This window comes from Pseudorasbora parva, chromosome 23, assembly GCF_024679245.1.
Source record: "Pseudorasbora parva isolate DD20220531a chromosome 23, ASM2467924v1, whole genome shotgun sequence".
In the NCBI taxonomy this organism is placed as follows: domain Eukaryota; kingdom Metazoa; phylum Chordata; class Actinopteri; order Cypriniformes; family Gobionidae; genus Pseudorasbora; species Pseudorasbora parva.
In genome coordinates this window covers 32,717,596-32,735,459 of record NC_090194.1, presented here as the reverse complement: position 1 = coordinate 32,735,459, position 17,864 = coordinate 32,717,596, and the positions used below count along the sequence as shown (strand labels likewise).

Genomic DNA, 17,864 nt, shown 5'->3' with positions numbered 1-17,864 from the left:
AGAAGCGCCGCGGACAGAGTTTTACCTCACGCTTCCAATTCTCTCGTCCTGTCGCTCTATCGCCGCGGACAGAGAATACTAGAGTGAATAAACAAACTCGAGCCGAAGCTCTCGTCGTGCTAGAAGCGCCGCGGACAGAGTTTTACCTCACGCTTCCAATTCTCTCGTCCTGTCGCTCTATCGCCGCGGACAGAGAATACTAGAGTGAATAAACAAACTCGAGCCGAAGCTCTCGCCGTGCTAGAAGCGCCGCGGACAGAGTTTTACCTCACGCTTCCAATTCTCTCGTCCTGTCGCTCTATCGCCGCGGACAGAGAATACTAGAGTGAATAAACAAACTCGAGCCGAAGCTCTCGCCGTGCTAGAAGCGCCGCGGACAGAGTTTTACCTCACGCTTCCAATTCTCTCGTCCTGTCGCTCTATCGCCGCGGACAGAGAATACTAGAGTGAATAAACAAACTCGAGCCGAAGCTCTCGCCGTGCTAGAAGTGCCGCGGACAGAGTTTTACCTCACGCTTCCAATTCTCTCGTCCTGTCGCTCTATCGCCGCGGACAGAGAATACTAGAGTGAATAAACAAACTCGAGCCGAAGCTCTCGCCGTGCTAGAAGCGCCGCGGACAGAGTTTTACCTCACGCTTCCAATTCTCTCGTCCTGTCGCTCTATCGCCGCGGACAGAGAATACTAGAGTGATTAAACAAACTCGAGCCGAAGCTCTCGCCGTGCTAGAAGCGCCGCGGACAGAGTTTTACCTCACGCTTCCAATTCTCTCGTCCTGTCGCTCTATCGCCGCGGACAGAGAATACTAGAGTGAATAAACAAACTCGAGCCGAAGCTCTCGCCGTGCTAGAAGTGCCGCGGACAGAGTTTTACCTCACGCTTCCAATTCTCTCGTCCTGTCGCTCTATCGCCGCGGACAGAGAATACTAGAGTGATTAAACAAACTCGAGCCGAAGCTCTCGCCGTGCTAGAAGCGCCGCGGACAGAGTTTTACCTCACGCTTCCAATTCTCTCGTCCTGTCGCTCTATCGCCGCGGACAGAGAATACTAGAGTGAATAAACAAACTCGAGCCGAAGCTCTCGCCGTGCTAGAAGCGCCGCGGACAGAGTTTTACCTCACGCTTCCAATTCTCTCGTCCTGTCGCTCTATCGCCGCGGACAGAGAATACTAGAGTGAATAAACAAACTCGAGCCGAAGCTCTCGCCGTGCTCATTCTACCGCCGCCGTGCTGAAGCGCTGCGGACAGAGAATACTAGAGTAAGTCAGACGAGCGAGCTCGGGCTGTTGGGTATGTCAAGAACAATGTCGCTGCAGCGCGCGCTTACTGCCAAGGAAGTTGTAATGGCTGCCTTGTCATGATAGCGCGCGCCCCTTCCACAGCGCGTTGCTGACTAGAGCGCGGCTTACGTCATAGCACGCGCTCACTGTCAGAGCATAAGGGCGTCGGAAAATGGCTGCCAAGCTAAGCCCTTTTTTCACTCTATCACTTCCAGTCCCCTTTATTCAGGCGGCTGGAAAGGTTTTTACACTGTAGACAAAGTGTCCACTACACAGTGTGCACCCCTACATAAGCACTGTTAATTCAGCCTCACAAAATCACAAATAAATCCCGCCGCGGCCGGATTACACCATATAAAGTCAACTAGCCTTATTGCAGTCAACTAGCCTGTGGTCAAACACGCTTGTCTGCATGCGCGCTTTCAGTCTAGACTAGAGCATAACGGCATTGTGGAATGGCTCACATACCACCCGCACTTCCTTACATTCTCCCAGTTCCCTTAAGTTAAGTGACTGGAGATGAAATATTGCAGTCAACTAGCCTGTGTTAAACACGCTCGTCTGCACACTATGCTGTGTGCGTTTACCCCTGTGGATTTGCTCACTGGTTTGCACCGTGGGTATTCTACGTAGGTTGTGCGCCACTGCACATTGTTTACACTACACACAAAAGAGCTTTCTATGTAGGAAATGTGCCCACTTTACAGTCTGCACTCCTGCACCCAAGCACTTTTCACAAAGTTCACTCTCGCACACACAATATAAATGTGAGGCGTGCGCCCACTGCAAAGCCTGCACCGCCAAAACTAACACTATCCCCACAGTGTTACAAGCAGTGTTACAGCACAAGCAACCCGGCTAACAGGCCCCTATTACTAAGCGGCCAGCCCCCGAATCTAATTCAACCCCTGGCTTTACGAGCCCAGGCCTGGCAGGCCATTCCTGGTATATAATATTGGGTGTTGAACATATAAAACGAGGTTCTCGCTACAGTTTTGCTCGCAGACCCCGCGATTCAAGCCGTGGTCGAGCCCTCTGTAAGAAGCAGTGTCAGTCACGTGCTTCTCGCTGAGGCATTGAGACTGTTAAAGGAGAGAGCGGCGAAAACAGTACACCCGACGCTAGCGAGTCAGGTTTTTACTGTCGCTAATTCCTCATGCCGAAAATGGGTGGCGGTCTCAGGCCCATTTTCCAGGCATCTGAACAAAGCACTTATGACACGCTCGTTTCAAGGTGCTGACGGTGAAACAAATCCTCGCGCACATTCGCCCCGGGGATTGGGTTTTCTCAATAGATCTGAAAAACGCATACTTCACGTTACGATAACCCCCCACCCCCACTACAGGCCATTCTTGAGATTCGCCTTCGAGGGGCAGGCTTATCAGTACAGTCATTGTCATAGACTCAAGACTTACGGCATAAGAACCGTGCATGGCTAAGCATCTCCTTTTATGGGCAGAGCACAATCTGAGCTCCCTAAGGGCGGCTTACGTGCCAGGTATTCTGAATCAGGGTCTGGACATGTTATCCAGAGGACCCATGTCCCCAGGGGGATGGTCCCTTTACCCGCAAACAATTCAGCTCGCACAGCACACGCTGCCCAATATTTTTTTTCTGCAAACGCAGGGATGCCCTGGCCCATGTTGGCCCAGACTCCCTCTATTTGTTCCCTCCGATCGCGATCCAGCTGCAGCCTGTGCTTTTTAATAGCCCCACTTTGGAAGAACCGTACATGGTTCTCCATACTGTTTCAGCTGTCAGACACAGCCCCATGCCTATTCTGCCAATGAAAGGGAAGGTCTGGCATCCCAATCCCGAGCTGTGGGCCCTCCACGTATGGCCCATCAACGGTATCCGGGAACCTCTCTGACAAGTTATGAACACTATTTCGGAAGCTAGAGCCCCTGCTATCTGGCAGCTCTGCTTTGAAGTGGTCAGTGGTTTTCTAACCAATGTGCTACGCGAAACATCGACGCACACTCATGCGAACTGGCGGAACCGCTCGCTTTCTCCAAGAGCTAATGGATGCGGGTCGTCCCCCCTCCATACTCGGGGTGTGTGTCTCCGCCATAGCAGCTAGCCACGCTCCGATCGCGGCACATTCACTAGGGAAAAGTGATCTTATTGTGTGTTTTCTTAAAGGGGCCAGGAGATTCAGCCCGCCTTGCCCCTACCTCGGTCCCTATTTGGGACCTCGCCATGGTTTTGGAGGCCGTGAAGGGTTCCCCCTCCTAACCACTTCAGAACACGAGCTTGAAGCACATATCACTCAAAACCGTTTTTCTGCTGGCTGTGGCCTCGGTTAACCGAGTGGGTGGCTTACCTGCACTCTCCATGAGCCCTTCCTGTCTTGAGTTTGGGTCCAGCAACTTCAAGGTTGTGCTCAAACCGAGGCATGGTTTTATGCTGAAAGTGCTATCAACCCCTTCAGTATGCAGGTCTTTGCACTGCTTAACCCGCGTCTCAGAGAGAATAAGACGCAAACCTATTCTGCCCAGTCAGAGCATTGAGATTGTATCTAGAGCGCTCCGCCCCCTTCAGGCAGTCGGATCAGCTCTTCATTGCTTCGGTGGCCGCACTAAAGTTTGTGCTGTCATGAAACAGTCTCTCACACTGGATAGTGGATGCAGTCCCACTAGCATATAGGTCCAGGACCTAACCTGTCCTACAGGCATTTAAGCCCACTCCTCTAGAGGCATGGCCTCATCTTGGGCTTGGTCGTGTGACATTTCTTTGGAAGATATCTGTGCGGCGGCAGGCTGGGCCTCTCCGTCCACTTTTATCAGATTCTACAAGTTGGAGGTTCCAGCTCTACAAGCAGGGCTTCTCTCCATCTAGGCTCTATCTTGACCCTGGCAAACAGATTGCCTTACATTTTGGCCTGTACACATTAGTCCTTAAGCACTATTCATTCATCATAAGATCCGACTATGTCCGATCAGCTGTTCAAACGAACCGACTCTTCCGGTTCTTCATTCCCCTTATAAGCCGCCTCTGTCGGTGTCTCGGGGGTTTATAACATGTGCTTTGGGTATACTGGGTCAGTCAGCACACACGGCGCTTTACATTGTGTTCCCATACGTAATACGAGGAACCTCTCTCGAAAGGGAACGTACTCGGTTACTTTCGTAACCTCGGTTCCCTGAGAGAGAGGAACGAGTATTACGTTCCGTGCCGTGTTTATGCTTCTCAGGTATCGCTTCAGTCGATCTTAAAACCTGACACCTATGGCGAATTAGGGTCTTATATAGCCTCCTGTATGCAAATATAAGCACCTTTTTCGGCGGGCTTCTGGAACGCCCCCCATTGGTTCGTTCCTCTCAGCCGCCTCACCATAGGTTCCTGCAGTTGCCGCAGCCCGGCCAATCAGAGCGCTCCTCGCGCTGGGCTATGGCCGTGCAGCTCACTGCGCTTTACATAGATACCTTTATTAAAAGTTTTGCTTCACATTCTCGAGAAAAGGAGTTTTTCCCGTACGTATACGTAATACTCGTTCCTCTCTCTCAGGGAACCGAGGTTACGAAAGTAACCGAGTACGTTACGTGATGGGGATTCTGCGTTGCGTTCGCAGGAAGAAACCCTGATCTCAGCGTGCTCTGCTGGGCTGCCAGGCTATATTTAGCTGGTGTTGCCATGTGCCCGGAATGTGAGACATACATTCTGCAGCATGCGCATGCGAGCGTGCAAACGGATTATGTTTTCAATCCCTTGAAAATAAGTTGAATGATGAATAGCATTTATGCTCTCCTGCTGTTGTTTTTTAATGCAATCTGCGACTCAAAAACATATCACATTCACTTAGATTAAATTAAAAATTGTAAACACTATTCCATTTGAATCAAAAAAGCATTAGCAATATTGAACAGGAAGTAGCATGTTATTGTAATATAGCCTAATTCAATTATAGGCCTACCACCTTAATGTTTGACCAAAAAACACCTATTCAGGTAACACATTAGTACCATGAATTTGCCAGATCATGTGTTTCAGTTTTTATTCGATCAGCGGCTCAGAATGACCTGAAACATCTTTAATGACACTGTCCTTTGTATGTATGGGTTCGGCTTGTGCAATTCAATGCAGCCACTGTGTGAAAAGGGAATCGGGTTGCTGCAGTGGGACTTGTAATGGAGAGATGCGGTAATGCTGTTTCTTTGGAGAGCTGTTTGTGGGTGAGGGATTCTTGAGATTTGGCATAACCACCTGATTTAAATCATTCCTCATGGAACCGCAGGACTGTTTCATCCAATCACACAAGGCGTAAAAACCCCAACTGAATAATCCCTCTGCTGCTGCTAAAGAATTTGTATAGTGTTATTATAATGATAGATTCATGCAGGGATTATTTTTTTTTTATTATTATTATTATTATTTTTATTTTTTTTGTACCCTGGACTTATTTAGGTGTTTTATTAAAAAAAATCCATCTGAACATTTGTAAAAAAAAAAACGAACAATTTTTTTTTTCGACATTTAATGGAGTTCCTTAATGGAAATCTGTCGTTCATGACTTCGATTTTAAATCTCACAATCGTGTATTTGTTTCAGGGATGAGTGCAACCAATTGGGACAAACCTCTGCTGCAAAGAACCCGGCAGGACGCCATCTGGTGGCAGCAGGAATCTCTTTACAAACAGGACCATGGTACAGGGATGCATGCATCAGATGGCAAAACAACAGCATGCACAACATTTACTATGGTACTCCAAGGTATTTTAATGAGGATCCACGATGAATGTGTTATGTTTCTGGATCATCATGTTTGTTGATTCTGGAACAACATCCCAATCAACCAATCAGATTTTAGGCACACGTTTAGTCTCACAGAGGGTTAGGTGCTTCTACGTCAGTGTTATTCAGCTATCATTTCCCGCTGAGTTTAGGGAGGGTTGTTTAGGGGTACTCAGCAAAATCAGAACGTACCTACTAAGCACTTTTTTAATCTCTTGGATATATTAGTATGAAGCGCCAGTCCACAAATAAATTAGCCAGCTATTTTTATTGTGTGAATTATACTAGGTTACTTTTTAGTTGCTTACCTGAATTGACTTTACTCTAAAAAGTAATTCAGGGGAACAAATAAATGCATGGTTTTAAAGGAATAGTTCACCCAAAAATAAAAATGTGATGTTTATCTACCCCCAGTGCATCCAAGATGTTGGTGTGTTTGTTTCTTCAGTAGAACACAAATGCAGATTTTTTAACTTCAACTGTTTCAGTCTCCCAGTTATAATGCATGTGAGTGGCTAACAACTCTATCAGAGTAAAAAAAAAAACATGCTCAGACAACATGCACAAAAACCCTGCTGCTCATGACGACACATTGATGTCTTAAGACACAAACTGATCGGTTTCTGTGAGAAACCGAACAGTATTTATGTTAATTATTATTATTTATGTTTACTTTATATCCAGACGAATCTCATCTAGTGTTCCCATCTGCTATTAATTCTGTCTTGTAAGGTCAAACTGGCGCGATCATATATATATATATATATATATATATATATATATATATATATATATATATATATATATATATATATATATATATATATATATATATATATATATATCTTCAATGCTCTAACTGAGGGAAGGGGGGTTGTTACCCAAAACCTTGCAATGCATGGCCCTGGTCATCCTCTCCTTAATACAGTGCAGTCGCCCTGTCCCATGTGCAGAAAAACACCCACAAAGCATGATGCTGCCACCCCCATGCTTCACAGTAGGGATGGAGTTCTTGGGATGGTATTCATCATTCTTCTTCCTCCAAACACGTTTAGTGGAATTATGACCAAAAATTTATATTTTGGTCTCATCTGACCACATGACTTTCTCCCATGACACCTCTGGATCATCCAAATGGTCATTGGCAAACTTAAGAAGGGCCTGGACATGTGCTGGTTTAAGCAGGGGAAACTTCTGTGCCATGCATGATTTCAAACCATGAAGTCTTAGTGTATTACCAACAGTAACCTTGGAAACGGTTGTCCCAGCTCTTTTCAGGTCATTGACCAGCTCCTCCCGTGTAGTTCTGGGCTGATTTCTCACCTTTCTTAGGATCATTGGGACCCCACGAGGTGAGATCTTGCATTGAGCCCCAGTTCGAGGGAGATTGACAGTCATGTTTTGCTTCTTCCATTTTCTAATGATTGCTCCAAGTGGACCTTTTTTTTCACCAAGCTGCTTGGCAATTTCCAGCCTTGTGGAGGTGTACAATTTTGTCTGTAGTGTCTTTGGACAGCTCTTTGGTCTTGGCCATGTTAGTAGTTGGATTCTTAATGATTGTATGGGGTGGACAGGTGTCTTTATGCAGCTAACGACCTCAAACAGCAGCATCTAATGTAGGATAATAAATGGAGTGGAGGTGGACATTTTAAAGGCAGACTAACGGGTCTTTGAGGGTCAGAATTCTAGCTGATAGACAGGTGTTCAAATACTTATTTGCAGCTGTATCATACAAATAAATAGTTAAAAAATCATATATTGTGATTTCTGGATATTTTTTTTAGATTATGTCTCTCACAGTGGACATGCCCCTACAATGACAATTTCAGACCCCTCCATGATTTCCAAATGGGAGAGCTTGCAAAATAGCAGGGTGTTCAAATACTTATTTTCCTCACTGTATATATATATTCCACTTGGTAACTCAAATGAATTGTGGGTCAAATGTCCTCTATGCTGTCTCTGGGCCCAACACTATAGTTGATGACATTCATTTGTCACCATTGTGGCTCTGATTGAGAATATTCACTGTTGGGGAAAAAATGTACAAATCACTGATTAAGAATATTGATTATTTAAAGTGCGTTTGCATTCATACAGGAGCTAATATGTGTCTCTGCCACACAGGACACTTCTGTGCTATGTTTAACACTCTTACCATGTGTGGAAAACTACTGAGAGGGGTTGTTTTGACACTAGGGGTATAAGAGATTGTGACTTCTGTTATGTCTTCAGTTCACACTCGATGCAGGCACTGATGACTGTGTTGATTGTGGCTCTTTCTTGCAAGAAATAAACCTTTATAAAGATAATTGGCTAATGTTGGTCTCTTATTCAGTAAAGCGACGGAGTACTTTTTTTTGCCATTACATTCATACGATAGAATATTCCGTTGTTTTTGTTAGACCTACATGTTCTTTCCACAGGTACATTGCAGTCGAGTATTAAGCCTTAATACCGTTAAATACTGTAAATACCGTTAATCAATGCCATTAATCAAGTTTGTTCTAGTAGTAATTTACATACATGCACACACTCCAGCATCAAACAGAACGTGGATTTGACTTATAGTCAGTCACAGAAAGAGAGACATTTGGCTTCTTTTATCTAATTGTAACAATTTACTCCAGTAGTGGCAGAAGTGGTCTATTCAGGACTTTTTTGTCAAACGTAAATTTATAATGAAGTGATAATAACTGTATTTTTATGAAAATATTGTTGAAATGTTATTTAAATTTGATTGTGGACAGGTTTTGCTATAGGCCTATGGCAATGAAAATATAGACATTTGAGCTCTGTTTGAAAAACTCATAAATCAGTCAAATCATGGTTTTCTTTAAATCTGATATCGACAGGTTCAAGCTCATTGAGATGACTACATTTGAGATTTGTCACATCAATGGATCACCAGGAGAATTTTTTTGGGGACCACAGATTTAATGGACAACAATGAGTTGTCAGTTATGCTTACAGTCAACCCAAGATTTATTCAGACATTTTCTCACATTTATTCGCTATAGTTTAGAAAATGGTAATAAAATACGACCCATACCATAACATATGACACTTTGAGTTAAACTGTGTCAGAACAAATTATTCTTGATAATGTCATATAAGTTTGATTGAAAGGGATATAATGGATTACAAACAAACAATCAGCTGTTCAATTTAAGTACAGTTAGATAATAGCAGTTTAGGTCAACCAATGACCAAGGAATGCTTCATTTTGTTCAGTGTGAGGTGTCAAAGGTCACATTAGCAAAAGCAAAAACACTTCAGAAAAACATGGTCAGGTCAAAATGTGGTCCGTAATTATCCATTTTTAGTCCACTGTATGAAGGATTTTGGGGTATAATGTCATAATTTACTTTATTTTGCTATCTCACTTACATAAATGAACTAAAGTGTCCTGCACCCACTAGTAAAAAAGAATATCTGGTGTCTGAATAATTTCTGGTTTGACTGTATAGAAAGCGATGAACTGTGTTTGTGCAGTGATTATTTCTGTCACATGGGGGCGCTCAAGTTTTATTTTCTAATTCTGTAGGCCCAGAGCAGATACCAATAGGGTACTCAAACCATACTCAAATTTCGTTAACCAATACAATAATATATCTATTTTATTATGATTCATTCAATAAATATGGATTTTTAAGTGATTAAAATGTATGCTTGGAAAACCATCTGGCAAAATCTATCTTTACATGTTTGGAAGGGAGTAAATTATCATTCTTTATCATGTCATTTTTTTTGCCTCCCAACTTCGAATAAAGACCACCAGCTCTGAGATCAACTCGAACACCATGTAACGGATTATTTCATAGGTTTATTTCATAAGACAAATCCAGTACAAAACAAGTTTGATTGAAATTACATAATTTAAAATAAATATTAAATAAAATATAATAAATGATGGATATAGATGAACATTTATACTTACTAATACTAAAATAATTCAATGTGAATTTACCATTACCACAATAAATTTTTCACATAGTGCAAAAAGATGTGCAGTCTAACAGCTGACAGAACACATCAAGTCTTAAAAGGTTTGGAACAATAAATAAATAAATCCAGATTATAAACTGTACTCGGTACATACTCTCTTAAAATAGTTAAGGAATCAAATTTGACTCTTAATTCTGGATTAATTATTTCTTCTCCAGCGTGAAGCTTGTGTATCTGCTACTCTGCATCTGGCACATGAGGAGCCAGCAAATGAGGAGATCCGGGGCTTTGCACCAGAGTCTTCTTGAACTGATCACAAACGTTGCACTGCAAGGTCTTGCTGAGCTTGGTGTAAAATGGTATCGTTACCTCAGCCCGATTAATCCGACGCTCTGTGGAAGTAAAAAGACATTAGTGAACATCAACAACCAAAAAAAGAGAGCAAATGCTTAAACATTTTGCTTATCAATCCCCTTTTAGGTCAAGTTGATATTCAAGTCAAGTCACAAAGTTACTTTATACAGTACAGAAACTTTCAAAGCAGCTTTAAACAAGAGGACAAATGAAGCATCCTTCATAATGGGACTGTAATGAGATTGAGGAAATAGTAATTAGTGTGAAGCTTTACCTCATGTAAACAGATTGATCAATTTGATGCGTATTAAACTCATAATCGAAGTAAATGGGGTTTTATTCGCAATTAAAATGCATTTAACTGTAAATGCTTTGGAAATCGCACACTTCCTTACTATATAGTAGGTGAAAAACAATATGTGATAAGAGTAGTATGTCCGAATTCAAAGTACTCATAAACAGGATTACCTATGAATCTGCGAGTTTTTGAAGTGTGTATATGATGTACACTTAACTATCCCATGAGGCCACAGGAGAGGACTTGTGAATGATAGTGACATAAGGGTCCCATGGCGAATGTAGTACGTCATACTATATAGAACCTAAGTTTTTTTTTTTTTTGCGGTAATAAAGTAATTATTTAAAAGTACCTGCTCGAGAGTATTTGACTTCAGATGCAGCCTACAAATCACATCTATTCCACTCTGACTGTATCATGCGGAGACTAGTAAACATAATGGTATAGACGGCATCACATTTTTGGGTTCTGAAGAAACCGAGTACGTGTTGACATTGTGCGACATGGATATAACGCAATACACCATGTTTTATGTTTTCGTAATACACCTGCTATATGCCAATTCATCATTTGTAAAGTTAATAGAGGCATGTGAATAAATGGCAGTAAAAATAACCAGACTACATAATAATTGCTTGTATTGTGTCTTACTCTGATTATTGGAAACAGTCAACAAATATTAGACACATTCAAATGTTGTTCTAAAACTTCTTGACAATAGTCATGATTCAGCTCAAGTCAGTTCAGTTTTTTAGTAAATGTTCATTAGTTCCACAATTATAGTTTAGTATGGTATTGCAAATTTCATAATATTATTGTGGTTTTACTGGACAAACTAGGTCATATGGTAACTGGAACGCAGAATCTGGTTTGTTGTGGACTTCAAGCTCTAACCATCTTGACCAGATGTGGTTTACCAGTTCTACCAGTCAGTCAATGTAAAATCAAACCACCAGATGCTAGTTTTAGTTGCATAGAAGTTTGGTAGTAGTACCTTGGATCACACGGTCCATGATGAAGTCAAGCACCTCTTCTTCACCAAACTCTGAAGACTTGGGCTTGACGTTCTTCATCCTCTTCAGAGCAATGATGATGTTCACCACATGCTTCATTCTGGAGGAATGCCTCCACATTTCCAATTTGATGCCTTCGGGCATGTTGCATTGGCAGCTCTGAAGAGAAATTATTTTTAGAGTTATGTTTTAGATGAATTAAGTTACTTTTAATTTAACCTCATCTATAAGCATATTTAATAGCAACTCACGATGGGTGGGGCATCAGGGCAGTCCATCTCATCCGACTCGGCACTGTCAGAGTAAACCGCACTGTCTGTCTCAGATAAGCTGTTTAGGAAGTAAATCAAATACATAATCAGACGAGTTCAAAATGAAAACCAAAGCTAATTCAATAAGTAAACGACGTATCATTGCGTCATCGACAGCTGAGTGCTGCAATAATACAAATAATAATATAAAAAACGTTTGGTCTGATCAGGGGCGTAGCCATCTTTTCAGAAGTGAGGGGGACAGAAATGTCGTAATACCCCCCCCCCCCCCCCCCCTTTTGGACCAATATAATTTATCACATCTCTTGCTTTTAATTGGGCAAGATATCAAATACACTGCTGAACAATAACCACTAATTAATATCTATAATATTATTCTCCTATTTTTTATGCCAATTTTATGATTGGTTTATATACTACAAACAATTGTGCATTAAGATTCCATAGATTTTATGCAATGTAAAAAAATATAGATATATTCTGATGTAAACCATGCTGTTCTCCATGTGAAGATATAGTAAAGTGTGATATATCAAAGCTGAATTTATCATCATTACTTCAGTCTTCAGTGTCACATGATCCTTCACTAATCATTCTCAGATGAGGATCTGATGATCAACACACATTTATGATTATTATCAGTTTTGCTGCTCAAGGTGCTGCTTAATTTTTGTGGAAACCATCTAAACATTTGTGGTAAAATTAAAAAAGAGAGAAATTAATACTTTTATTGATCAGGCATGCATTAAATTGATCACAAGTGATATTTTTAATATTAAAAAAGATAATGTATTTAATAAATGCAAATAAATGCTGTCCATTGAACTTTCTATTCATTAAAGAATCCTGAAAAATAACATGTAGGCTATCGTGGTTTCCACAACATTTTTAAGCAGCACAACTGTTTTCAACACAGATAATAATTATAAATGTTTCTTGATTATAAAATTATTTTTTATATCTTATATCTTGATTATATCTTGATTATTATATCTTGGTTATAACGATTAGTAAAGGATCTTGTGACACTGAAGACTGGAGTAATGATTATAAATTCAGCTTTGATCACAGGAATAAATTACTATATATATTCACATAGAAAAAAAGCTGTTTTAATTTGTAATAATATTTAAAAATAGTACTGTTTTAACTATTTTTGATTACATAAATGCAGCCTTGGTGAGCAGAAGATACTAAACATTAAAAGCTGCATTATTCATATAGCCTACTTTATTGTCAATAAATAGCCTACATTGAGATGACTTGAAAAACACACATAAAGCATATATTGTCGCAATCGTCTGATTGTCGTCGTCACGTTTCATCTCTCATAACGATTGTTTTCCTTCAGCTCAGCTACAGCTCCAGAGGTATTACCTCTACGAATCCGCTTTTGGATTTTCTGTGAGAGCGCCCTCCTCATATTTAGATTCGAATAAAATTACAGGTCCTGCATAGATAATTTTTTGTCTCTGAATTTAAATCTTGATGTATTCACTTTGGTTTCTATGTAAATACATTTGCCCGTGACCTCAAGAAGCGCGCTCTCAACCGAGATTAGAGAAAGCTGTTTTTAGCGTCCCTGTTAACTTGCCCGCCCTCGCGCAGGTTCGAATCCCGCTCGGAGCAGGTCGACTAGGATCGGTGAGACCCAGTAAAAGTGCGGGGGACGAAAATACATTTTATTAAAAGTGAGGGGGACACGTCCCCCGCGTCCCCCGCGTAATCTACGCCCATGGGTCTGATACTTACTCATCAGAGGCGAAAGTTATGTCATATCGGTCGCATGCCATCGTTCTAAAATAAAGCACAAAACATTCAAACAGTTAAAACATTGAGAAAATAATCATCGTTATCTGTTAAAAAACCGGACTTTGCCAAGATAGCAAAGATGCCAAGATGCAAATGCCCGCAACATACCAGTCGTTCAGTCGAGTATCTCTCTGGAATTCTGAATGGGTTGTTTCTCTTGTGAGAGTCTTTGGTTTAATGTCTAGTGACAGTAGAAGTGCGACTTTTATATCATTCTCCTAAAACGGGAATTTCCGAATTTCCCCATGACGAGGAAGTCGAGTTAACAGTTTTTCGACATACCGGACAAATCAGAGCAGGTGAGGCACTTTTTTTATGGCGCAAATCCCTGTAAGGCGCATTTGAACTAACGTAAACTTTTCTTTGTTAGATTACTGTCCAGACAGAAAACTATTAAACATAATTATTTTACCTTTTTTCTACGAAAAAGAATTTCAGGACGCTAGGTTGTGCTCAAGCTGCACTCACAATGACGCAATGCTTGTTGACCGGATCTATTAATTCGTTCAAAATTACATGCTATCAAACATAGAATAACTTCAATACAACCATTATATAATGATCTTGTTTTCACCTAATTCACCTAATTAAAGGCCAATTTAATATATTTTGTGTGGCGCAAATTACAGTCTAGTGTAAAAGGAAAAGAAATGCGGACTGACTTAGACTGAAAAAAACTAAACTGACTTAATAGTTAATATTCTTTAAAAATAAGATGCATTCTATTTTATTATAATTTCTTTAAAATAAGAAGAGAATCATTTGTTTTAATAATAATTAAAAGCTTTTGTTTTGCAAGTAGAATTTTAATGTGACACAAAAAGTATGAAATAAAGTTGTTTTTAATAGGCCTAAATACTAATAAAAAAGATTACATTCAAAACGTCAGGCAAGTTACTTATATTTGGGTTGTTGACTTGACAGGGCAGTCAGTCACACAAGATACAAATGAGTATAATTAGTATTGTCATAATTTAAAATGCAGTAAATGGTTAAACATCTCTTTGTGTTAAAAATGCTGTCTTTATTTACATTTTTTAAATTGTCCTGTGGTGTGAATGTCTCAAGCATGGTTCAATAAATTATAATTTTTTACAAAATTACAATTTCACAGACAAGTTTAATTAGTTGAAGGACCCCGATTCAAGGTTATGTTACTGTGAAGAAGTCCATGACGTGAGCACATGGTAAGATTTTGTCTCAGCATTGTTCAGCTATTTATCTTTTTTGGATCCACTGTAAAAGTGTTAATTTGTGTTGTCCTTTGGTGCAAAACCTTAGGAAACATTTCAGTAAAAATGTTAAAAAAACGGTGAAAGAATTGACAGAGTTAGTGACCCCTTATATTTACTCAAACAGTAAAATTCACACTACATAACAGTATGTGTTTTTCCTCAAGTGGTGTTTTATTTAAAAAAAACGATTTTTGTCAACTACCCATTTGCATGTTGGGTAGTTAAATATTAAGTAACATTTTCTAGGCATTATGCAATAAGAGCAAAACTCTGTGAGGAATTTATGTGAATATTTCTTAGAAAGAGTTCATTTAAAATCTTAATATGTCCCTCATCCAGGATAAAAATACAGTTTATGTTGTCATTCTATATGAGGTAAGTTGTAATGAAAACCTGCCATTAAACAGCCTATTACATGCTTTATTTATTTACTTTTTAATATTTTTTTTAGCAAAAACATTACAGTAAAACTATTTAAAAACATAAAACGGCAAAAATGTAAAAGGTAAAATACAAAAACTTAAACCCATTGTTTTTATCAGCAACAAAAATGTGTAATTACGCCAGTTGGTTGTTTTCTTCACTTTTGTGGTCATTTGTTTCCCCAACAGCTTTAGCAATAATATGAAGTAACTTAAGTTTTAGTTTATAAAGAGGGGGGAAAATAAATCACAAAAATTATCCTAATTTGCAACAGTTTTAAACTATGCATCACCAACTTGAAGACAAGTACTGAAACTGAAAACATTAGATTAGACCATAGCCTATAACCTATGTGACAACTAGCCCTGGGCTGTGGCAAAATGAGCAAACACTTGTACACTCATTTTTTTAGATTTACTAGTATGTGAAAGAAATCTTGGCTTTTGGCATGGCCTAAAAATGCTGGGTTAAAAACAACCCAGGTTGGGTTGAAAATGGGCAAACCCAAGCGGTTGGGTTAAATGTTTGCTTAAAGGGATACTTCACCGCTTTTTCATATTAAACTATATTATTCCCTTAACTAAAACGAGTGTATACATCCCTCTCTCGTCTGAGTGTGTGCACTTAATCTCCCTGATGGTACCAAACAGAGATCAAGTTAGAAGCGACCGAACACCTCCATGTTTTCCCATGATCCTCACATCTCCCCCTCCCCCCTATTGACAGAAATGAGAGAGGGAGGAGGAGATGTGAGGGAGGATGTTTCAGCCGTGACTTTTTACTGCGCCGAGTCGAAGTACTCTCAGAAGTGCTATTCTGCCATACATTAGAGTTCTCATTTTTAATCCGTTTAGAAAAGCGCCACGTTTTATTTTGTGTCACCACCATACTAGATTGTTCAACTATTCGTGTAACTGTATTTAAATAGGGAAAATATGGAGGTGTTTGGTCGCTTCTAACTTGATCTCTGTTTGGTACCATAGTGAATGAACTGGGCTTAGCGGGCTAAGCTAAATGCTATCAGATCGTCACCGCGCGTCAGAGCGATTAAGTGCACGCACTCAGACGAGAGAGGGATGTATCAACTCGTCTTAGTTAAGGGAATAACAGTTTAATATGAAAAAGCGGTGAAGTATCCCTTTAAAACAACCCATTCGTTGGGTTTCTCCATTTTCAACCCAACTTGGGTTGTTTTTAACCCAGCATTTTTTAGTGTACTATGATTTGCAGAGACCCACACTTGGACTAACTCAGGCTTCCTTCGGGCTTGAGCTGCATGGTGGCTGAAGTTTGCACCGGGCTAGCGTCATCGGCGTCCGGTGTCATGGCAAATCCTGTCCACTATGAAATTGTGTCCGCAAGGACCCCCAGAGCGATTCTATTGGCTGAAAGAAATTTTAATAGGTAATCTTTTGAGAGCCTGATTACAATTCTTACAAAATCGCGTTATGATTTTTGCTGTTTAAATTGTGTTAAAATAGTCTTTAATGTCTTACAAAGCATATGTTTCATATGTAGTATAGTATATAACTGAAGCTATAAGTGCTTATATAAGTATATAAGATATATACAAGCATATCTCGTATATAATCTATTTATTTTGTGCACCTGTTCTGTATATTGCTGTTTTTTTTGTTTAATTCTTTATTATTTACATTATAGGTACATTACTATGTCATGATTTTGTATTGGTACTTAGTTTATCAGTCAAAATAATTCAGAATTTTTTTTTGCTCCCATTATAGCAATCAATTACATATTTCAAATAGATGTTTTGTGTGTGTATGTGTGTACTTAGTATGGCAATGAATTCATAGTTTATTTTTAAACAATTGCTTGTCCAGAACCATGTATAACAACTTTTGATCAGGCATTTAAAACCGCTACCAGCAGACACGATTTCCCAGGCGGACAGGATTTGTCATGACACCGGCATGATGTTGGGCTGTTCCATCTTGCATTGCGGCCGTGGAGCGGCTTGGACTTCTGCGCGGACCCCAGTGTGTCCACAGAAGTGCCCAGAAAAATGTTCTGCCTCCTGCATGGTGCTGTGGCGATCCCAATCGTCTAAATCGTCATGAAGACCCATCATCTGGTCTTCAGCTGTCATGCCTCGACGACATCATCAGGACACTGCCGCTAGGAGAAATCTGAAACATGGAGTGGACCACAATGTGCTGCGGAGCTAACAGAGACTTCCACCATCAGCTCTGTTTTCTGTTCACCATCAGCTCTGTTTTCTGTTCACCATCAACTCTGTTTCTGTTCACCATCAGCTCTGTTTTCTGTTCACCATTAGCTCTGTTTCTGTTCACCATCAGCTCTGTTTCTGTTCACCATCAGCTCTGTTTCTGTTCACCATCAGCTCTGTTTTCTGTTCACCATCAGCTCTGTTTCTGTTCACCATCAGCTCTGTTTTCTGTTCACCATCAGCTCTGTTTCTGTTCACCATCAGCTCTGTTTCTGTTCACCATCAGCTCTGTTTCTGTTCACCATCAGC

The 17,864-nt window shown here is 40.4% G+C and overlaps 1 protein-coding gene across 1 annotated transcript; it reads right to left on the bottom strand.

Annotated features, from left to right (window-relative positions):
* Nucleotides 1-9,868: 9,868 nt before the first annotated feature.
* On the bottom strand, nucleotides 9,869-11,978 carry LOC137062439 (interleukin-1 beta-like). Its single transcript, XM_067433302.1, has 3 exons — nucleotides 11,874-11,978; nucleotides 11,604-11,781; nucleotides 9,869-10,349 (listed from the first exon to the last, which is right to left on the bottom strand). The coding sequence occupies exons 1-3, from the start codon at nucleotides 11,976-11,978 to the stop codon at nucleotides 10,195-10,197; spliced, it is 438 nt and encodes a 145-aa protein (XP_067289403.1). The 3' UTR covers nucleotides 9,869-10,194.
* Between the last annotated feature and the right edge of the window lie 5,886 nt (nucleotides 11,979-17,864).

Excerpts from the sequence above, each read along its gene's own strand:
- LOC137062439 (XM_067433302.1), bottom strand. The coding sequence starts at position 11,978 with ATGTATTTGATTTACTTCCTAAACAGCTTATCTGAGACAGACAGTGCG. Across the intron at positions 11,782-11,873 it reads GCCCTGATGCCCCACCCATC|AGCTGCCAATGCAACATGCC; the intron begins GTGAGTTGCTAT and ends ATTTCTCTTCAG. Across the intron at positions 10,350-11,603 it reads CATGGACCGTGTGATCCAAG|AGCGTCGGATTAATCGGGCT; the intron begins GTACTACTACCA and ends TTACTTCCACAG.